The sequence below is a fragment of the Melanerpes formicivorus genome, unplaced genomic scaffold (assembly GCF_026170545.1).
Source record: "Melanerpes formicivorus ecotype bairdi unplaced genomic scaffold, bMelFor1.0.p_v2 SCAF_1, whole genome shotgun sequence".
NCBI classification, from domain to species: Eukaryota; Metazoa; Chordata; class Aves; order Piciformes; family Picidae; genus Melanerpes; species Melanerpes formicivorus.
This window is the reverse complement of record NW_027142353.1, coordinates 65,208,963-65,232,773: the sequence shown is the minus strand read 5'-3', so window position 1 is coordinate 65,232,773 and position 23,811 is coordinate 65,208,963. Positions and strand designations below refer to the sequence as shown.

Sequence of the window (23,811 nt, the reverse complement as noted above, 5' to 3'; positions counted from 1 at the left end):
TTCAACATCTTTGTGGGTGCCATGGACAGTGGCATTGAGTGCACCCTCAGCAGGTTTGCTGATGACACCAAGCTGTGTGGTGCAGCAGACATGCTGGAGGGAAGGGAGGCCATCCAGAGGGACTTGGACAGGCTGGAGAGGTGGGCACAAGCCAACCTCATGAGGTTCAACAAGGACAAGGGCAGGGTCCTGCATCTGGGTTGAGGCAATCCCAGGCACAAATCCAGGCTGGGCAGTGACTGGCTGGAAAGCAGCCCTGAGGAGAGAGACTTGGGGGTGCTGGTGGACAAAAAGCTCAACAGGAGCTCTCAGTGTGCACTTGCAGCCTGCAAAGCCAATCAGATCCTGGGCTGCAGCAGGAGAAGTGTGGCCAGCAGGGCAAGGGAGGTGATCCTCCCCCTCTACTCAGCCCTGGTGAGACCCCACCTGGAGTACTGTGTCCAGTTCTGGAGCCCCTATTACAAGAGGGATCTGGAGGTGCTGGAAGGTGTCCAGAGAAGGGCCACAAGGATGATCAGAGGGCTGGAGCACCTCTCCTATGAGGACAGACTGAAGGAGTTGGGGCTGTTCAGTCTGGAGAAGAGAAGGCTCCCAGGTGACCTCATTGTGGCCTTCCAGGATCTGAAGGGGGCCTACAGGAAGGCTGGGGAGGGACTTCTCAGGATCTCAGGTAGTGATAGGACTAGGGGGAATGGAATGAAGCTGGAGGTGGGGAGATTCAGGCTAGATGTGAGGAGGAGGTTCTTCCCCATGAGAGTGGTGAAGCCCTGGAATGGGTTGTCCAGGGAGGTGGTTGAGGCCCTGTCCCTGGAGGTGTTTAAGCCCAGGCTGGCTGAGGCTCTGGCCAGGCTGATCTAGTGTGGGGTGTCCCTGCCCATGGCAGGGGGGTTGGAACTAGATGATCCTTGTGGTCCCTTCCAACCCTGAATGATACTATGATACTATGATACTATGGCTTTAGGAAAGACTGAAATGTTCATATATGAAAGCATTTGCATTTCTGGAGGTAGCTGTGTAGCTGTACAATTGACATTCTGATTCTGTGCACTAACAGCAGAGCTAGCAACTTTACTGAAATAACAGAAGAGACCATGCCTAAGCATCACTGTGATTCAGAGAATGCCATGCAAATAATAAACCTTCCAAGACTATGAGTAATTAAATAGGCTGTAGGAGGTAAGTTATAACTTGTAGGTGGTCTCACATGTAAAATATCCTAACAGCTCAACAGATAGAGATCACTATGGCAGCTACTCACACAAAGCTAAGCTTAATCAGTCACCTGCTGCACAGTCTAGGGCAGTGCTCTTTGGCATGAAAAACTGGTCAACAGCCAGCTGAACATGAGCCAGCAGCATGCCTAAGTGGCCAGCAGAAGTAGGGAAGTGCCTCTGTACTGGGCACTGATAAGGCCACACCTTGAATATTGTGTTCAGCTTTGGGTCCTTCACTATAAGAAAGATGTCCAGGTGCTGGAGGGTGTCCAGAGAAGGGCAGCAAAGCTGGTGGCAGGTCTAGAGAACAAGTCTTACAAGGAGCAGACAAGGAAACTGAGGTTGTTCAGTCTGGAGAAAAAGAGGCTAAGGGGAGACCTTATTGCTGTCTACAGCTATCTGAAAGGAGATGGTAGTGAGGTGCAGGTCAGTCTTTTCTCTCAAGTAGCATGTGACAGGAGAAGAGGAAAGAGCTTCAAGTTGTGCTAGGGAGGTTTAGGCTGGATACCAGGAAAAACATCTTCAGCAAAGGGGTTGTCAAGCACTGGAACAGGCTGCTCAGGGCAATGGTTGAGTCACCATCCCTGGGGGTATTTAAAAGATCTGTAGATATGATGCTTAGGGACATGGTTTAGTGATGACTTAGCAGTGCTAGGGTAGCAGTTGGACTTGATGATCTTAAAAGTCTCTCTCAACAAAAATGATTCTATGGTTCTATGATTCCATGCATCACGTTGCATTGTTCATTTCAGAAGTGCTGTGTGCAAGCAGTAGTGGCATGGCTCTGTGGGATGGCATATGGCTTGGCAGGCCAAAACATTCTGGAAGCAGAGGCTGCTCAGAACTCCTCTTAGAGGCATGTTGAGGTTTTGCTGAGTAGCAATGTAAGCAGGGATGTCTGTAATTGGATGCAGCTGACTGGGATGCAGCAATTTCGGCATCACAGTCACGGTCTAGCTCCTAGAATGTTTGCATCCACATCTATTTGTTTACAATTCCAGTGTTTCTGTGCAGTTTGCATAAATACAAATGAAATGCCATCTGTTACTGATTGTGTACAGCACTGTGATAAATTATTAAAATGGTTTAAAAGGTTGTTACACTGGGGGTGATAGTTTGGTTTCTTCAATAAAAATCCATCAGGACTAAAATGTCAGTTACAGTACAAAGATTATGAGAGCAAACTTTGTGTTGATGCTTTGGAGAGCTCTGCACACAAGACAGTGCAGGAAGTTTGACCTTCAATCATGGAATGGTTTGGGCTGGTTGGACCTTAAAGACCATCTAGTTCCAACCCCCCTGGCATGGGCTCAAGGATGCTCAAGGCCTCATCCAACACTTCCAGGGAGAGGGCATCCACAACTTTCCTGGGCAACCTGTTCCAGTGTCTCATTACACTCACTATAAAGAATTTCTTCCTAATATCCAGTCTAAATCTACCCTCTTCCATCTTAAAGTCATTTCCCCTCATCCTATCACTGCAAGCCCTTGTAAAAAGTCCCTCCCCAGCTTTCTTGCAGGCTCCCTTCAGGAACTGAAAGGCTCCTCTAAGGTGTCCCCTAAGGCTTTCTCTTCTCCAGGATGAATATCCCAAACTCTCTCAGCCTGGCCTTCCTCTGGACCTGCTCCAGCAGTTTGCTATCCTTCTTGTGTTGGGGGGCACCAGAACTGCACACAGTAATCCAGATGGGGTCTCAAAAGCACAGAGAGGGAGAATCACTTCCCTTGTACTGCTGGTCACACTTCTTTAGATGCAGCTCAGGATATGGTTGGACTTCTGGGCTGTAAGTGCATGCTGATGGATCATGGTGGCTTTTTCATCAGTCAACAGCCCCAAAACCTTCTGCTCAAGACTGGTCTTAAGCCCTGTTCCACCCTGCCTATATTTGTGTTTTCATAGAATCATAGAATCAATAAGTATCACAGTATCACAGTATAATTAAGGTTGGAAGAGACCTCAAGGATCATCGAGTCCAACCTATCAACACAGACACCAGGACTAGATCATGGCACCAAGTGCCACATCCAATCCCCTCTTGAACACCTCCAGGGACGGTGACTCCACCACCTCCCTGGGCAGCACATTGCAATGACGAACGACTCGCTCAGTGAAGAACTTTCTCCTTACCTCGAGTCTAAACCTCCCCTGGCAAAGCTTGAGACTGTGGAAAAGGTTGGAAAAGACCTCAGAGATCATCAAGTCTAACCTATCACCCAACACCTCATGATTAACTAAACCATGGCTTCAAGAGCCACGTCCAGTCCCTTTTGAACACCTCCAGGGACAGTGACTCCACCACCTCCCTGGGCAGCACATTCCAATGGCTAATTACTCTTTCTGTGAAGTACTTTCTCCTCACCTTGAGCCTAAACTTCCCCTGGCACAGCTTGAGACATATATATTCTTGACATATATATGTCAAGCATAATTCCCATGAAGTGATTTACCATATACACCCTTTATTTCCAGCATAGCTTCTAACACAGTTTTGCATGAAAGACTTACTAGATTGATTTATGTATGTTGCTCCTAAGGTAATTTAGATTTAAAATAAGCTTAATGCAGCCTAAATTAACTGTAGGCACAATACAGATAAATCATACTCGGGTTTATTGGATGGGTAATTCCTTGGATATTCCTTGCCATAAATTCCTGTTCTTAAAATTAACTTTAGTTTTAAAATGTTCATTTCAATGCCTTGTATTTTGTTCCTTTGTAACCCTGAATAGGCAAAAGATGGCACAAGAAAAGGCTTGAAAAGAGATGTAAGCATAAATAAAACTATGTGTGCCGACATGTGAAGATGCTTTATTATACAATCTGAAGATCTCTGGTTTGGTTATAAGAGTCAGTGTCTTGGAAGCCACAACACAAAAGGCCCTGGGAGGTAGCAAGTGATGCAATCACATTTGCTGCACTCTGTTTTTTTCTCTTTTTGAAACATATTTTGCCACAGATAAGAAACCATCTTTATCGAGAGGAGCAGTCCCATTGCTCTGAGCAGGAAAGAATGAAGACAGAAATCTCTGACCTGACAGAAGAGCTTCATCAGAAGGAGATTACTATAGCAACTATCATGGAGAGAGCTAGCCTTCTGGAAAAGCAGTTAAAAATGGAGTTGGAGCTGAAAGACAAACTGTTAGCAAAACAACAGGTGTGTAAGCAGTCAAAACCAGTCTAGATCCTTCTACTCCACACTATTGATAATGACACACATTGTCTGGGAACAAAAGACATTTCTTTTCTTGCTGTAATTTTCATCAGCAGTGCTTTAGTATCTGTGAAGTGTTACTAAGCCAGTCCAGTGGACACTGGAGCAAGGAAGCACCAGCAAATGTCAGTTGTGACTCTAAAATGCAATTATTCTGACCATCAAGTACAGTTACCATTTTAACGTGATAAAGATCTGGAAAAGGAGACTTGATAGGGTGCTTGGTTGCAGGGTTTAGTTGATTAGGTGGTGTTGGATGATTTCAGGTTTATTTTATTTCTTCACACACACAGTATCACTGAGGCTGGAAGAGACCTCAAAGATCCTCGAGTCCAACCTGTCACCACAGACCCCATGACTAGACCATGGCACCAAGTGCCACATCCAATCCCCTCTTGAACACCTCCAGGGATGGTGACTCCACCACCTCCCTGGGCAGCACATTCTAATGGCTAACAACTCTCTCTGTGAAGAACTTTCTCCTCACCTCAAGTCTAAACTTCCCCTGGTGCAGCTTGAGACTCTGTCCCCTTGTTCTGGTGCTGGTTGCCTGGGAGACGATAGGTTGGATGGGATGATCTCATAGGTCTGTTCCAACTTGGTCTATTCTATTCTATTCTATTCTATTCTATTCTATTCTATTCTATTCTATTCTATTCTATTCTATTCTATTCTACTCTACTCTACTCTACTCTACTCTACTCTATTCTATTCTAAAACTTCCAGATTGTTGTCATTAAATAAATGCACTGTATCATCAGAACTCTTTAACAGAGGATCTCACATGTTTCCTAGTTTCTCAGTTCTTTCAAAAGCTTTTGAAGAATTCTATAAATCTGCTTAGAAAAATTCTCATGCATATAAGGATGAAAACTGTACTCAGCACTGGTTAGGCCCCACCTTGAGTAGTGTGTCCAGTTCTAGGCCACTCAATTTAAGAAGGATATTGAGACACTTGAACGTGTGCAGAGAAGGGCAACAAGGCTGGGGAGAGGCCTTGAGCACAGCCCTGTGAGGAGAGGCTGAGGGAGCTGGGGTTGTTTAGCCTACAGAAGAGGAGGCTCAGGGGTAGGTGTTCAAGAGGGGATTGGCTGTGGCACTTGGTGCCATGGTTTAGTAATCATGAGGTGTTGGGTGGCAGGTTGGACTTGATGATCTTTGAGGTCTTTTCCAAGCTTATTGAGTCTATGATTCTATGATTCTAGGGGAGACCCTGTTGCTCTCTTCAACTACCTGAAGGGAGGTTGTAGCCAGGTGGGGGTTGGTCTCTTCTCCCAGGCAACCAGCACCAGAACAAGGGGACACAGTCTCAAGCTGTGCCAGGGGAGGTTTAGGCTGGAGGTGAGGGGAAAGTTCTTCCCAGAAAGAGTAATTGGCCATTAGAATGTGCTGCCCAGGGAGGTGGTGGAGTCACCATGTTCAAGAGGGGATTTGACATGGCTCTCCCCTGAGTCTCCTCTTCTCCAGGCTAAGCAACCCCAGCTCCCTCAGCCTCTCCACTTAGGGCTTGTGCTCAAAATCCCTTCCCAGCTTTGTTGCCTTTCTCTGGACACATTCAAGTATCTCAATGTCCTTCTTAAACTGAGGGGCCCAGAACTGGACACAGGACTCAAGGTGTGGCCTAACCAGTGATGAGCCCAGGGGCACAATGACTTCCCTGCTCCTGCTGGCCACACTATTCCTGATGCAGGCCAGGATGCCATTGGCCTTCTTGGCCACCTGGGCACACTGCTGGCTCATGTTCAGCCTACTATCAACCAGTACCCCCAGGTAAAGTGATTAATTCTTTTAGAAAGGTTAAATAAAACCCCAAAGATCAGAGGCATCACATTTGTATACATTTTATAGATGGTTTAAGACTTCTTTCTGCTTTAGTATTGCTGTATTTCATATATATATGTAGTGTATAATTAAACTGACATGTAGCTATGCTCAGTGGTATTGTGAAGTTAACAGTAATATGCTTGTATTTAACTAAGAGCTGAATCTTTCCCTAGCTGCTGGATTTCCAGTGGAAGATTATCAAAGCTGAAAACACACAGCTAAAAGAGATGGTGGAAAACCAGGAGGGTAAAAGTTGCATGGTAATGCTTCAAACCTCTATTCAGTGTCACATTTCTTGTAAATGTAGATGGAGATCATGGCAGATTCAGAGCTACCTGGTTTGTGTGGAAGAAATGCATGGAAATAAGGCATGTGGCATAATCAAAACCAAGAGGCATTCACACAGCATCTGAAAACGAGCATTGCTGGGAATTGTTTTGAGCTTAATTGAACACATTTTCCCCACCCCCAGCTTATTTGCAGAGTTCAGCATTTATTTCTTCCCAAATGGGGGCTATTTAAAGTTTCATTCACAAAAAGTGTGCCAAGTATCATGCAGAACTACAGTTTATATGGAGGCAATAAATATTATACACACTGCCTTCCACAAAAAGCTTCTAAATGTCCTCTGCTTACAGAACAGCTGCAGTTAGTGTATCTATCACTAGAAAGAAAACCACTGGGGTGTTGCTTGTAAATACATCCTAGGGGCATTTCTAACCTGTCAGTTGTCTTACTGTGGACTGACAAATGGATTAAAGACTGTCACTTTTTGCCACACCCTGAAAATAGCATCTATGTCTATCAGTGGTATGTTGCCTAGCCATGCATCTGTATTATTATGTATGTGTATATGCAATGTATTATTGTGGAAACATAGATGGATGTGTGCATGCCTGTAGCTCCACTCTACAGCATACAATCACAGAACCAATAAGGTTGGAAAAGACCTCAGAGATCAAGTCCAACCTATCAGCCAACACCTCAGGACTAACTAGACCATGGCTTCAAGTGCCACATCCAATCCCCTCCAGGGATGGTGACTCCACCACCTCCCTGGGCAGCACATTCCAATGGGCAATTGCTCTTTTTGGGAAGAATTTCTTCCTAACATCCAGCCTAAACCTCCCCTGGTGCAGCTTGAGACTGTGTCCTCTTGTTCTGGTGTTGGTTGCCTGGGAGAAGAGACCAACCCCCACTTGGCTACAACCTCCCTTCAGGTAGCTGTAGAGAACAAGAAGGTCACCCCTGAGCCTCCTCTTCTCCAGGCTAAACAACCCCAGCTCCCTCAGCCTCTCCTCACAGGGCTGTGCTCCAGACCCCTCCACAGCCTCGTTGCCCTTCTCTGGACACGTTCAAGTGTCTCAATGTCCTTCTTAAATTGAGCGGCCTGGAACTGGACACAGGACTCCAGGTGTGGTCTAACCAGTGCTAAGTACAATACTCTTCACAAAGACTGAGGAGAGCTTTAATGTATTTGCTAAATTTAACAACAAAATCCACTTACTAGACACACCACTCTCACCACATGTATCAGTGTTGTTTGTGTGGTTAGTAATTCTTTCCTATTCAACTAGTGTGTTGTGAGGCTCTAAACATTAAAGACTGTGAGGCATTTGATGCTAACATTGCAGAGATGAGAGGGTTTTATTGATGTGTTTGTAGCCTACAGTAGAGCACTACACAAACCACTCACACTAGTGCCAGCTTAGGTCAGTGTTGTGTAATGCATCAGGCAGGGTTATTTGTTTAAACTTCCAAAGCTGTGCAGCTGTGCCAGCTCAGACCTGGGGCTCATGCCATTATAACTGTGCTGCTGATTCTCGAGCTGTTAGTGGTAGGGTGACTGAGCACTTTCCTTCTTCCTCTGTTCTGCCACTCCTCCCCACTTAGGAGACATAGCTGCATCTCTGCCCTTCATCTTTGCACAAAGCATTACATTTTCTTATACTTTCTGGCACTTCTGTGTGAGCTTGGGTCATGAATGTCCCCTAAAACTAGCTAAGCAATGCAAGGTTTATAGGACAAGATGACATCAGACCAGTTAATGTAAGGAACAGACAAGCTTTTAGGCACAGGAACCCAGCTGTGCCAGCAGTATATGAAGAATCAAATCCTTACTACTCATTAATTAGAATCTCAGAATCTCAGAATCATTTTGGTTGGAAGAGACCTTTAAGATCATTCAGTCCAACTCTTAACCCAGCACTGCCAGGTCACCACCAAACCACATCCCTCAGCACCACATCTCTATGGCTTTAAAACCCTTCCAGGGATGGAGACTCCACCACTGCCCTGGGCAGCCTGGACCAGGCCTTGACAAGTCTCAGGGGTAAGAAATTGTTCCTCACGTCCAACCTAGACCTCCCCTGGGGCTACTTGAGTCTGTTTCCTCTTGTCCCCTCACTTGTTCCTTAGGAGAAAAGCCTGACCCCCACCTGGCTCCAACCCCCTTTCAGTGAGTTATAGAGAGCCAGAAGGTCTCCCCTAAATCTCCTTTCTCCAGGCTGAACAATCCCAGGTCCCTCAGCTACTCCTCACAAAACTTGTGCTCTAGACCCTTCATCAGCTTCACTGCCCTTCTCCGGACCTGCTCCAGGACCTTAATGTTCTTCTTGGAGTGAGTGGCTCAAAACTGAACCCAGTATTCAAGGTGTGGCCTCACCAGTGCTGATCCCTGCCCTATTCCTGCAGAACCTTTCTGTATTCACGGGTCAGCCTGCGCTGCTTGAGTCCCAGAGTCCCAAAGAGTAAGGTACATCTAGAAACACATGAAAGCACAACTTAATAAAAGGTGTAATTTTTTAGTCTGCTGTGTGTAATCTGAGAAATCTTTTGGGAATTTTCTGTTAATGACAATAGAGTTGTTGCAAATGTATTTACACTATGCAATGCAGTGTTCTGCAGAGAGAGAGTTCCAAATTAGCCAGCTCAGGTTCCAAATGAGCAGCATAAGCTTCATGGACTAAGTGCAAAAAAGGAGTAGGTTGTCCTGACTAGTACTGTGTCCAGTTCTGGGCCCCTCAGTTTAGGAAGGAGGTTGACTTGCTGGAACGAGTCCAGAGAAGAGCAACGAAGTTAGTGAGGGGTTTGGAACACAAGCCCTATGAGGAGAGGCTGAGGGAGCTGGGGTTGCTTAGCCTGGAGAAGAGGAGACTCAGGGGTGACCTTATCACTCTCTACAACTACCTGAAGGGAGGTTGTAGACAGGCGGATGATGGTCTCTTCTCCCAGGCACCCAGTACCAGAACAAGAGGACACAGTCTCAGGCTGCACCAGGGGAGGTTCAGGTTGGATGTTAGGAAGAAGTTCTATACAGAAAGAGTGATTGCCCATTGGAATGGGCTGCCTGGGGAGGTGGTGGAGTCGCCGTCATTGAAGGTGTTCAGGAGGAGACTTGATGGGGTGCTTGGTGCCATGGGTTAGCTGTTTGGGTGAGTTGGATTGGTTGATGGGTTGGACACGATGATCTTGAAGGTCTCTTCCAACCTGGTTTGGTTTATTCTAATAAAGGTTTATTCTAATAAAGCTTCCAGAGCTAATCTCCATCTTCCCCTCTTGATTCCCATAGTGAATGTGCCTCTTTAGCCCCTGGTCATGGTGCTCATGCTGCTTACACTTGCAGTGTTTTGACTTGTATACCACGTGTGCTAGTCCAATGGAGAAGCAGAGCGTAGTAACACAGCTGGAGAGCGCTGTGCTCATGTGGCTTTACTGCTTCTGAAACTGAAGGTGACTGTATCTTGACACAGTATTAAACTGTGCCTGTAGACATACCTTGTATCTAGAGTAGTAAAGCACTTCTATCATTTTTCATGGTATTTTTGGTGGAATTGTTTCTGGAGGGAGCAATACGGTCTGCAGCTGTAGCTGTTATGGCTGCTTTTATGTCACAAGTTTCACAAAGCAAGAGATGAATTTACAGCAGCAACGTTTTGAATGCATGTTTGTTGAGAAAGTTTAATTTGGTTTATTGTGTTATGGAGGCTGTTATCCCTTCTTTTTCCATCTATCTACAGTGGTTTGTGTTTTTTCTGGAGGCAATTCTCTTGTTTTGCTCTAAGTACTGCACAGTTTTATGTGGTAGCTGTGTCTTGCTGTAGCACAGAACATTGTTTTACCTCGAGGTTTACCTGCTTTTGTGTTTGCTTTTTTTGCCTTGTTTGTTAAAAATATGAACATCCATTTACTGGGGGGGGGAGAAAAAAAGGAACTACTTAATGATGGTTTTATCTCTTGTCACAGAGCATAGATTTATCTAACAACGGACATGGAGATTGCACAGCTTGCCTTCACAAACTGGAGCATGACAATGTAAGGTTACAAAATAGTCTTGTTAAACTACAAAGTGCCACAGACACATGGATGCTTGGTCACATGGATACATACAGAGAAACAGAGCAGGTCTACCAAACCCCTTCAGACATGCAAGAAAAGGAAGAGAGGTAAGCTTTTGCTTGTACACATATGTGAAACTTCCTCTGAGTTTCTTGGAAACATCTAATTGGCCAAGCTTTTTTTTCCTGTTTCTATTCATTCAGAACTCCCACCAACATAAATATCAGTATCAGTATCACAGTATCACTTAGGTTGGAAAGGACCTCGAGGATCATCGAGTCCAACCTATCAACACAGACCCCATGACTAGACCATGGCACCAAGTGCCACGTCCAATCTCCCCTTGAACGCCTCCAGGGTCGATGACTCAACCACCTCCCTGGGCAACCTGTTCCAATGACGAACGACTCGCTCAGTGAAGAACTTCCTCCTCACCTCGAGTCTGAACCTCCCCTGGCGCAGCTTGAGACTGTGTCAGATATCAGATATCAGATATCAGATCTATGAAGTAGATAGGCAAGAATGGGTCCCAAACCGGGGTTTAGATCTGGGTTAGTTAGTTTACGGCAACCCCATGCAGAGCTACAGGCTGGGGTCAGAGTGGCTGAGAGCTCCCAAACAGAGAGGGACCTGGGGGTGCTGATCAACAGCCACCTGAATATGAGCCAGCAGTGTGCCCAGGTGGCCAAGAGGGCCAATGGCATCCTGGCCTGCATTAGGAATAATGTGGCCAGCAGGAGCAGGGAAGTCATTGTGCCCCTGGACTCTGTTTTGGTTAGGCCACACTTCGAGTCCTGTGTCCAGTTCTGGGCCCCTCAGTTTAAGAAGGAGATCGAAACACTTGAACATGTCCAGAGAAGGGCAACAAGGCTGGGGAGAGGCCTTGAGCACAGCCCTGTGAGGAGAGGCTGAGGGAGCTGGGGTTGTTTAGCCTGGAGAAGAGGAGGCTCAGGGGTGACCTCATTGCCCTCTACAACTACCTGAAAGGTGGTTGTAGCCGGGAAGGGGTTGGTCTCTTCTCCCAGGCAACCAGCACCAGAACAAGAGGACACAGTCTCAAGCTGCACCAGGGGAAGTTTAGACTCGAGGTGAGGAGAAAGCTCTTCACCAAGCAAGTGGTTCATCATTGGAATGTGCTGCCCAGGGAGGTGGTGGAGTCCCCATCCCTGGAGGCATTCAAGAGGGGATTGGACGTGGCACTTGGTGCCATGGTCTAGCCATGGGGTCTGTGTTTATAGGTTGGACTCGATGATCCTCGAGGTCTCTTCCAACCTTAGTTAGTTATACTGTGATACTGAGTTCACCTGGCACAAGTTGAAGTGTTTGAGAAAGTGCTGTGGCGAGCATGTAAGGGCTATGCTATTCTTACCTACGAAGAGCTGGAGGAGTGTCTGGAGGATCCTGATACAGGCAAAACCACACAATGGTTTGTTTTTTTAGTGTCCTATTGGGGTGAACAAATTGGCCAGAAAGTTAAGAAGATGTATGGTTGCTATCACTGTCATGTGTATCCCTCCCCAAACAGCACAGAGGAACGCAGTGCAGTTGTTGGAGGACTAAGTGTTCGTATTCAGGATCTTCACCCTGTGAGTCAATAACAAGAGCATTCTCTTTGCTGTGCTTATTGTTTAGGAAATGATTTGATGGATCACAGCACTCAATACATGAATACATTTCTAAGATACATACAGCTTTGGGTCTGAATATGGCTGATTGTGAGCCAGCGTGTGGCCAACAAGGCCAGTGGCATCCTGGCCTGTATCAGTAATAGTGTGACCAGCAGCGCTCTGTTTTAGGGCCCTGTCTACAAGGAATACATTGAGGTGCTGGAGCTGGTCCAGAAGAGGACAGCAAAGCTAGTGAAGGATTTGGAGAGCAATTCCTGTGATGAGCAGCTAAGGGCACTGGGCTTGTTCAGCCTGGAGAAAAGGAGGCTGAGAGGAGACGTTGTTGCTCTCTACAACTGCCTGAAAGGAGGTTATAGTGCGGTGGGTGTTGGTCTCTTCGCCCTAGTAACAAGTGATGGGACAAGAGGAAATGGCCTCAAGTTGCACCAGAGGAGACTTACATTGAGTATTAGATGAAACTTACAGACTGAAAGGGGTTTAGACACTGGAACAGGCTCCTGAGGGAAGTGGTTGAATTCACATCCCCAGAGGTTTTACACAGAGATGTGGTGCTGAAGGGACACGGTTTAGCATCAGACTTGGTAGAGTTAATGGTTGGACTTGATGATCTTGAAGGTCTCTTCCAAGCAAAACTATTCCATGATTCTATGAATTCCCTACATTTTTCTGGGTGGCTAACTGTATTTGGCAATAAGTGAAGTCCCAGAAATGTTTGATCATTAGTTTAGTGTTTGGCACATGAAACAACTTACAAAAGCTTTTCTGTGCTGTTTAAGTTATTCTTAGTTCCAGGTTTTACAAAACAGGACAGGATGTATTTTACTGCCAAATAAAAACAAGACAAGGAAAAGATCTAAAAACCAACATGAGAGGTAAACTGCTCCACAGGAGGTTATCTTGATAAGAAGTTGAACCACAAGTCCTGCTGCAAAGCTTTATGTCCTGCCAGTTTCATTTGCTGGAAGTTTCATTAAAGGTATTTTAATGCCTTGTCTACTTCTGATGTTCTTATGTGACCTGATTGGAAAAAACCCAACAAACAACATAATTTCAGACTGCCTGAATAAATCATCACTGCAATACACTCCTTGTTAGTGCAAAATAATGAGACTTAACAAATACCCAGACTCACAGAAAACACAGTAGTGATGATCTCCTTCTTATTTCCCTGTGTTCAGACATGTTATAATCATGGCATTGCAGTAATGAAACTAAAAAGCAAAGTAAGCAATATTTCATAGTGCAGCAGAGTGAAAGTTCATAGGAATCTAAATATTTTGTTCATTTGTAACAGGGAGGGGAAATGGTGTAGTTTGCATTAAGTTTGCAGACTACACCAACTTGGGAGCAGGTGTTGATCAGTCAGAGGGTACAAGGGCTCTCCAGAGGGACCTTGACAGGCTGGACAGATGGGCAGAGTCCAACATGATGGCATTCAACAAGTCCAAGTGCCAGGTGCTGCACTTCGGTCACAACAACCCGAGGCAGAGCTACAGGATGGGGTCAGAGTGGCTGAGAGCAGCCAGGCAGAGAGGGACCTGGGGGTACTGGTTGACAGCAGGCTGAACATGAGACAGCAGTGTGCCCAGGTGGCCAAGAAGACCAATGGCATTCTGGCCTTGATCAGGAATAGTGTGGCCAGCAGGAGCAAGGAAGACCTTCTGCCCCTGTACTCAGCACTGGTTAGGCCACTCCTTGAGTCCTGTGTCCAGTTCTGGGCCCCTCAGTTTAAGAAGGATATAGAAATACTTGAACGTGTCCAGAGAAGGACAACGAGGCTGGGGAGAGGTCTGGAGCACAGCCCTGTGAGGAGGTTGTAGCCAGGTGGGGGTTGATCTCTTCTCCCAGGCAACCAGCACCAGAACAAGAGGACACAGTCTCAAGTGGTGCCAGGGGAAATTTAGGCTGGAGGTGAGGAGAAAGTTCTTCCCAGAAAGAGTAATTGGCCATTGGAATGTGCTGCCCAGGGAGGTGGTGGAGTCATCATCCCTGGAAGTGTTCAAGAAGGGATTGGACGTGGCACTTGAAGCTATGGTTTAGTAGTCCTGAGATGCTGGGTGATAGGTTGGACTTGATGATCTCTGAGGTCTTTTCCAACCTTACTGATTCTATAATTCTGTGATTCTACAACAGGAAGGATTTTGTTTTCATAGCTGTTGAAGAGCAATTCACATCAAAAGTGGGAGAGAGAAACCTGGGAGAGTTACCCTTTCTCACAACAGAAGCCTCAGCCATGTCAATCACCACCATTTAAATTACTATTCCAATTAATCTGATGAAACAGATATTGAGCCTGATTTTCAGGATCCAAAGCATGCATTTTATTTCCTAAATGAAAAGCTGTTTAGCTGAGTAAAATGCACACTCAGATTCCAGACAGTGTGGATATTCCCCATGTGCTTTCTATACACATCAGCTAGGCAGTCACTTTAAGACTGGGCCCTCTCTGTAATGTCAGTTCTCTGTTATGAAACAGGGAACTACCTGAAGATTTGCTCACAGAGCTAAAATGCCATTTTCAGCCCTCCAATGTATGCAGACAGAGCAGGTAATTGATGTTGATTGATTTAAACTCTGGGCTATGTTTTATTTTATGGCGAGCGCAAATCATGCCATTTCTGTTTTAATTTGCAGTTCTGTTTCCATGGTAATTATGGCACTGGAGAAAGGGCAAAGAGGCTTCTTATTCGTGGCAGGAAAATAGAAAACAGGGTGTTTGTGGCAGGGCAGGGAAGGAGGGGGATGTGTTTTAAAGAGTCATTTGCAGAAGCTGTACTTTTTCTCTTTTGTTTTTTCCCTTTTCCCCTCCTGTTTGCACTCAGAAACCTAGAGAGGTTTGCACAATGGGGGGGGGGGGGGGAAATGGTTTCCAAACAAAACAAAACAACATTTTTGCAGGCATGTCTCACCTAGGATCCTAGGGCATGGGCACAGTCATTAGTTGGATAGGAGACCTCTATAGAAAATACAGGAAACTGCAGGAAGTTACACTGACAGTCTAGAAAGCAGCATGAATTCCTCTTTCTCGTAGTATACAGTGGCTTTCTAAATATTACAAAGTAAGACAGGCAAGAGTGGCATCTTTTTGCTAAAATAGACACATCCCAGGCCTGGGGGAGCTGAAGGTAGCTGTGGGCCCCTTATAGCAAGGTGCCATTGGGTGATGAATGAAGGCCTGAACCCTGTTGCTGTGCAGCAACAAGATTCCAGAAATGCAGAGAACAGAGAATCTCAGAAGGCCTCCCAGAAGTCCTTTATTATAGCATTGTAGAATCCCTTGCATTACAAAGTCTCAGAGTCCCACTTACAGAAGCAGTCCCAGGAGCCTTTAACAGACAAAGCAGCTAACAGAAGTCCCAAGCGTAGCCCTTACAAGTAGGGGTTGGTCTCTTCTCCTGGGCAACCAGCACCAGAACAAGAGGATGCAGTCTCAGGCTGCACCAGGGGAGGTTTAGGCTGGAGGTTAGGAAGAAGTTCTTCACAGAAAGAATAATTGGCCATTGGAATGTGCTGCCCAGAGGGGTGGTGGAGTCACCATCACTGGAAGTGTTTAAGAAGAGACTGGATGAGGCACTTGGTGCCATGGTTTAGTTGATTAGATGGTGTTGGGTGATAGGTTGGACTCGATGGTCTCAAAGGTCTTTTCCAATCTGGTCAATTCAATTCAATTCAATTCAATTCAATTCAATTCAATTCAATTCAATTCAATACAATACAATTCAATTCAATTCAATTCAATTCAGTTCAATTCAATTCAGTTCAATTCAATTCAATTCAATTCAATTCAATTCTTCTATTCTATTCTATTCTTTCTATCCTATCCTATCCTATCCTATCCTATCCTATCCTATCCTATCCTATCCTATCCTATCCTATCCTATCCTATCCTATCCTATCCTATTGAATGCTTATAGCTGTCTCTTAAAAGATCTGTTTTGACAGTGTCATGTCTGTCTTAAGGAGGTTTTTCTTACCCTTCGGACATCAGACACTCTTAACCATAATCACCACCGTATCAGTTGTTGCAGTAGACCAACTGGAAGCACAATCTCTTCTGGAAAATACTGTTTTACCATTTTGAAAAGTCAAGCTAGCAGCTACACTCACAAGATAAACACACCACCACCAATCCTGAAGACACTTGGGTCATTGAAGACCTGTTGCTTTCTTTCTCTAAGACCAAGTATGTCAGCAGCGGAATGTGTTAGAAGTGTTTGTTTGGCAGCGCTGAAGTCATTGATCACACAGGGACCAGGCTGATTTTATATATGAGTCTGGAAAAAATCAATCCTGCCTGTATCAATTCCCTTTGCCCAGGACATTGTTCTTTCACTTTTTGTCCCACGTGTCACCAAGTCAACGGTGATACTATTCATGTGAAGTGCATGTTAAATAACCAGTGACAGTAAACTCCCTGGAAGCATAAGCTATTTAACTGCAGTTATGGTGTGTTTGCATTGCTGGTGTCAACAAATGGGCATTTGGTTTCAAATTTGCAGATGTTTGCCTATCTTTGCATTTGTATGCAGGCTAGAACTCCCTTCTTAGATATTATTTATCACTGACCCGGCATAAATTTCAGCCCCAGCTGTGAAAGCTGCCTGAAGTGAAGGCACAGTATTCACATTCGAGCACCTAAATGTAAGTGTTGTGTTTTTCCACAGCAGCATACAGTCCCAGCAATCCTGTGGAGTTCAGTAGCAAGAGGAGTTCCTTCAAAAAATGAATCATAGAATCAATAAGGTTGGAAAAAGACCTCAGAGATCACCAAGTCCAACCTATCACCCAACACCTCATCACTAACTAAACCATGGCTTCAAGTGCCACGTCCAATCCCTTTTTGAGCACCTCCAGGGACAGGGACTATTCACAGACCTTTTGTCCTGCATTGCCTTATCTATTCACAGAAATCCTTGGGGGTTTTGGGGTGGTGTCTGTTTTTCCTGTCTAAAAACTACCAAAAGTAGTTCTGGTCTTAGTGAAGTAAGCTATAATACAACAGTAATAACTGTTATTAAATACATAGAGAAGCAGTTCAGGGGGGGAGGGGGAAGAACACAGATCACATAGACTTTACTGTGGGTTTACAGAGGAAATTACTTCCCAAAAGGTCAGAACACAAGATGAAAAGGGAAAAAACTATCTGTGATTCTATTATTCATGCCATCTATCTTCAGTTGTGGCAGTTTTTCCACTGTGCCCTTCATCCAAACAATAGATGGAATGGACTTTAAAGCAGGGGGGGAGGAGGTGGGGGGGGGGGAACAAAAAAAGACATGCTCCTGTGCCCAAAGAGCAATGTAGTGATGGAAAGCAAAACATGAAAGAAAGCAGAAAACTGTGCCCCCATAAAGGTAAATGTTTTAAGTGATTTAGAAAACTGAGAGGTTTGGTGCATGCCACAGTGAGTTTTATGTTAGAATGTATAATAATATTACAGTAATAACAATATTACAGCATCCTGTATAATTCAGATTGTTAGACTAGACTAGACTAGAATAGACCAGACCAGGTTGTAAAAGACCTTTGCGATCATCAAGTCCAACCTAGCACCCAACACCATCTAATCAACTAAACCATGGCACCAAGTGCCTCTTCCAGTCTCTTCCTAAACACCTCCAGGGATGGTGACTCCACCACCTCCCTGGGCAGCACATTCCAATGGCCAATCTCTCTGTGAAGAATTTCTTCCTAACATCCAGCCTAAACCTCCCCTGGCGCAGCTTGAGACTGTGTCCTCTTGTTCTGGTGCTGGTTGCCTGGGAGAAGAGACCAACATCCACCTGTCTACAACCTCCCTTCAAGTAGTTGTAGAGGGCAATAAGGTCTCCCCTGAGCCTTCTCCAGGCTAAACAACCCCAGCTCCCTCAGCCTCTCCTCATAGGGCTTGTGTTCAAGGCCTCTCCCCAGCTTTGTTGCCCTTCTCTGGACACATTCAAGAGTCTCAATGTCCTTCTTAAACTGAGGGGCCCAGAACTGGACACAGTACTCAAGGTGTGGCCTAACCAAAGCAAAGTTCAAGGACACAATGTCTTCCCTGCTCCTGCTGGCCACACTCTTCCTAATGCAGGCCAGGATGCCATTGACCTTCTTGGCCACCTGGGCACACTACTGGCTCATGTTTAGGCAGCTGTCAATCAATTGAATTAATCAAGTTGGAAAAGACCTTCGAGATCATCGAGTCCAACCTATAACCCAACACCATCTAATCAACTAAACCATGGCACCAAGCACCCCATCCAGTCTCTTTTTAAACACCTCCAGGGATAGGGATTCCACCACCTCCCTGGGCAGCACACTCCAATGGCCAATCACTCTTTCTGGGAAGAATTTCTTCCTAACCTCCAGCCTAAATTTCCCCTGGCACAGCTTGAGACTGTGTCCTCTTGTTCTGGTGCTGCTTGCCTGGGAGAAGAGACCAACACCCCACGCAGCTATATTGTTCAAGTTTAGTGATTCCACCCCAAGACTAAAATGTCTACTTTATCATACCCACAGCTGTAAGTAGAATGGACATTTGCAATCTCAGTCAGACATACTGTAGTACAAGAGTAATAATAATTTTTTTTGCATATTTTGGTATATCAGTGAAGATTAAACTGAAAATTAATTTTAAGTCAGCAGCCATCTGAGCAAGCTTCTCTCCAAATTCTCTGCTCTTATCAGTATGGTTTCAGAATTGTTCAGCTGACTGTGAGGAGGAGAGGAAGGTGTTTACAATGGGAAGAAAATAGCTTTCTTCTGTTAAAGATGCTGTTAACCATAATAGGTTTTGCTTTGAAGGGATAGAATTGAATACAAATATGTAACTTTTCACCCATTCTGATCACTGTAAGTGGGATACAAGAGTTATGGAACACCATGATAGAATACTTGGAGATTCTTTTGTCAGCTTGAAGACTTCACGTGCTGTTACAAAAACATATTCACAGAATCACAGAATCAATAAGGTTGGAAAAGACCTCAGAGGTTATCAAGTCCGACCCAACACCTCAGGACTAGGTGGCTTCAAGTGCCACATCCAATCCCCTCTTGAACACCTCCAGGGATGGTGACTCCACCACCTCCCTGGGCAGCACATTCCAATGGCTAACAGCTCTCTCTGTGAAGAACTTTCTCCTCACCTCAAGCCTAAACCTCCCCTGGTGCAGCTTGAGACTGTGTCCTCTTGTTCTGGTGCTGGTTGTATGGGAAAAGAGACCAATTCCCACATGGCTACAACCTCTCTTCAGGTAGTTTTAGACAGTTTATGGGCCTAGGATTAAACATTACCAAGTTGCAGCGATTCAGCAACTTTCCACTGAAGTCAGTGTCAGAGTGTGCATTCTCTGTCTGCTTCAGCAGACAGGAAGAAGTTCTTCATAGAAGAAGTTCTTCATACAAAGAGTGATTGGCCATTGGAATGTGCTGCCCAGGGAGGTGGTGGAGTCACCATCACTGGAGGTGTTCAGGAAGAGACTTGATGGGGTGCTGGGTGCCATGGTCTAGTTGGTTAGATGGTGTTGGGTGATAGGTTGGACTTGATGATCTCAAAGGTCTTTTACAACCTGGTTAATTCTATTCTGTTCTGTTCTGTTCTGTTCTGTTCTGTTCTGTTCTATTCTATTCTATTCTATTCCCATTCCATTCCATATGAATAGGTAAGTAATTACAATTGCACAAATAAAATCACAAGCCCCCAGCCTTGGCTGTGCTGTGACAGCTTAGTTTTGGCAGTTTTTCATACTTTTGATGTATTTGTTTGTCTTTTAGAACTTTCCAAACACAAAGCACAGAGGAAATGGCACAGCAACAGACTGCTGTGTTCACAGCCAGTGGATACTGTAGTCTTGCTTTATAATTCCAAGGCAATAGCAGTGGTTCAAAAAGTGACAGCACTTTATCTTCTCATGCACTCCACAGAGGTCATGAAAAAAGAGTAGAAGATAAACCTCCATCACCACCAGTGGGGCATCCTTTGGGCTTTGGCGTGCTGTTTCCTGAGCAGGGCAGAACAGGCAGCTCACTGAGCCCTGCTTGCAATGTGGAGGACCTCAAATTCTCAGTAAGTAACTATTTCCTCATAACAAAATCTATTTTCCACAATTTCTCTGTGGACTGAATGCAGCCCTGGAGGAGCCAAAAATTAGATCACCCCTGTTATCTTTATAATTTATACAGTGCTGGTCCAGCAGAAATGGAAATACCTTTCCCTAACATGAATGCACTTTTCCTGGGGATTAAACATCCCCTACTGGGCCATACCTCTACTCTAATAACCATGGTGATAATTACCTCCCATTATACAACTGTGAGAGAGATTTCTGCATTTTAGCTCATTGCTTTCTATATTGGGGCACTGCTTCATGTTGCCTTCTGTAAGGGCACTCTGCTTTAAGTGTATTTCCATAATGCCTGCAAACTTGCTGCTTAAGTGCTGTAAGACAAATCAAGTTTCCACAGCACTCAGCTGATGGATGAAATTAGAGGAATTGCAGCAACTATTGGCTGTGTATTAGCTTTTGCATTTGAGAAGGAACAGAAATGATAGCTGCTGGAATCACTTAGAAGAGAATAGAATTAACCAGGTTGGAAAAGACCTTTGAGATCAAGTCCAACCTGTCACCCAACACCATCTAATCAACTAAACCATGGCACTAAGTGCCTCATACAGTCTCTGTTTAAACACCTCCAGTGATGGGGACTCCACCACCTCCCTGGGCAGCACATTCCAATGGCCAATCTCTCTTTCTGGGAAGAACTTCTTCCTAACATCCAGCCTAAACCTCCCCTGGCACAGCTTGAGATTGTGTCCTCTTGTTCTGGTGCTGGGTGCCTGGGAGAAGAGACCAACCCCCACCTGCCTACAACCTCCCTTCAGGTAGTTGTAGAGAGCAAGAAGGTCTCCCCTGAGCCTCCTCTTCTCCAGGCTAAGCAACCCCAGCTCCCTCAGCCTCTCCTCACAGGGCTGTGCTCCAAACCCCTCCCCAGAAATGGAAAGAGTGACAATGCAGCATCGTGGGATAAATCCCACTTTGCCTAGGGCAACTTCTTAGGGAAAACTCTCCATAGTTCTTTGAACTTGGATCTCTCCATAAACTTGAGCTTTATCCTCCCTCTTAGTATCTTCTGTAATTAGTTAAATCTGCATTAGAACCCACACTAATGTGCACACATCCTTTCCTATCAGAGCCATGCCTGCTGGAAAACTATCACCATAGTCCAGAATCTCATTGTTAATAAAGGAGCACCACAGCAAGGACCTGCCTGGGAAGCAGGGATTGCAGTGCAGTCCTGCACTGATCGTGGTCCCAGAAGCTGTGTCCCAGTAGTCACAGACCAGTGAGAGCCACATAGTCCTGGGGGTTTGACCTTGTTGCCTTTTACATATTCTTATGCTTCACAGGAATTTTAAGTAAATGACTTTTGGGTTCTCAGGGTGTGGTAGTTTAGGCTGGATGCCTTCTGCTGCTATCACACAAGATAGACCTTTGGTGCCCTGGGTGCCCAGCCCAGTGGGTGGACACAGGAAGTTACATATTGCATTCCTATAATGTCCTGCTCCCTATAAATCCATCTGCAAAGTCCTACACTTCCTCTTTCTTCCCTCACTGCCCTCATGGGAGATGCTCCCTGTCTGGTAATGGAGGGGGAGTTATCTCAAGGCCTTTTAGGCCTGGCTAGGCTTAATGCCAAGAAGAAAAGGGGGAAGGGCAATCTCAGATCTGGCCAGCTGAGATTAGCCTAACAGTGGAGGGAGGGCAAGAAAGAGCCCTGGGGGTTTTGGGTGTACCCTCAGGTGGGGAGAGGGGAGTGTTGGGATGCTTCTGGGTACGCTTTGGGATCTCCTTTTGTCACTGTGCTTGTGGTTCTCTGTAGAATATTCACTGCTTTTCCATTCAAACTTTCCATCCCCTCTGCAATCTGTGTGAGTCTTGGGTTTTTTGCCCTGGTGGGAGGCAAGGGAGGATCTGCCTTCCAACCCACCACACATGTTTTGAGAGTTTCCCTCTTTAAACTGCTAATTGTGAAAGAAGTTTGGACATTTTCAGGAGACTCTGATAAAGATCAGTTTTCCACTCTTCTGTCAGAAGTGTCAGAGACAGCAGACCACAAAGCTTCTGTTTCCAGCCTAGGGAAAATATCCATTCTGAGACACTTTTGCAAGCTGCAGAGAAACTATTCCCCAGCTGGCACTCAGGACAAGGTTGATGCCAAGAGAGTTGACTAGATTATAAGGAAAACACTTTCCAGCTGGTGTGTGGGCAAAGTACATAATGAAACTATTAAACAAGGGCTATTTCTTCTCGAGAGCCTAGGTCCAAATCAGTGGCATTGAAGCAGGGACGAGTTCAGAAGACTGTCAAAATGAAATTATCACTCGGAGCAACATTGGATACCACAGCTGTACTGCAGAGCTGATTCAGCAGTCTGTCCTCTAGAGCTCTGTGCTCAAATGTAAAGCCACTGCATCAAGGAGAGAGGAGGAGGGGAAACCATACAGTATGTTGCAAACTGGAGCTCTTTGACAGAGTTTTCAGGACTGGTGTCTCGCCTAACTGAAACCTCCAGCATGGGCAAGACTTCTGAAGGACTGTTTTTCTGAGGGATATTTGAGGCACCAATTGAAAACATCAGAATTGCAGGTCATGTCCTGACACCTACCAAAATAACTCTGTTGCTTTTTAAGGGAAAAAAGAAAATAGTCTCTAGGTCTTTAGCCAAAGATGTACATCTCTCTTCCTAGCACAGAATCTGCAGACAAGCTCAGTAAATATCCCACTGGAACCCCTGTTCTTTCACATTCTTATTTAGAGGTTAGATGTGTAGAGAACACCACTCATGCCCTAGAGTGAATTACAATTCCCTGCATTGGTAAGAGTGTGGCCAGCAGGAGCAGGGAAGTCATTGTGCCCTGTACTCTGCATTGGTTAGGCTGCACCTTGAGTCCTGTGTCCAGTTCTGGGCCCCTCAGTTTAAGAAGGACATTGAAACACTTGAACATGTCCAGAGAAGGGCAATGAGGCTGGGGAGAGGCCTTGAGCACAGCCCTGTGAGGAGAGGCTGAGGGAGCTGGGGTTGCTTAGCCTGGAGAAGAGGAGGCTCAGGGGTGACCTCATTGCTCTCTACAACTACCTGAAGGAAGGTTGTAGCCAGGTGGGGGTTGGTCTCTTCTGCCAGGCAACCAGCACCAGAACAAGAGGACACAGTCTCAAGCTGTGCCAGGGGAAGTTTAGGCTGGAGGTGAGGAGAAAGTTCTTCACCAAGAGAGTAATTGGCCATTGGAATGTGCTGCCCAGGGAGGTGGTGGAGTCACCATCCCTGGAGGTGTTGAAGAGGGGATTGGACGTGGCACTTGGTGCCATGGTCTAGTCATGAGGTCTGTGGTGACAGGTTGGACTTGATGATCTTTGAGGTCTCTTGCCACCTTGGTGATACTGTGATAGAACAGTCAGATGGGATTCACTGGGAGTTCCCACAACTCCAAACATTCTCATTTCAAGGCCTTTCAAATTGAGGGAAACACTTTTTCTCTGACCAGTATTCTGGGCTGTGCTCTCTTTTTGATACTAACTGCTTCAGAAAATAGTTTTCTGATCCATTCCCAGCCTCTAG

At 45.5% G+C, this 23,811-nt stretch overlaps 1 protein-coding gene across 1 annotated transcript in view; it reads left to right on the top strand.

Annotated features, from left to right (window-relative positions):
* Nucleotides 1-23,811, top strand: part of DEUP1 (deuterosome assembly protein 1) — an 85,716-nt gene that overhangs the window by 54,187 nt on the left and 7,718 nt on the right. Inside the window, exons 9-12 of the mRNA XM_068149127.1 lie at nt 4,172-4,369; nt 6,424-6,510; nt 10,496-10,695; nt 20,119-20,260. Coding sequence (XP_068005228.1) covers nt 4,172-4,369; nt 6,424-6,510; nt 10,496-10,695; nt 20,119-20,260 — 627 coding nt within the window. The remainder of the gene's footprint in view (nt 1-4,171; nt 4,370-6,423; nt 6,511-10,495; nt 10,696-20,118; nt 20,261-23,811) is intronic.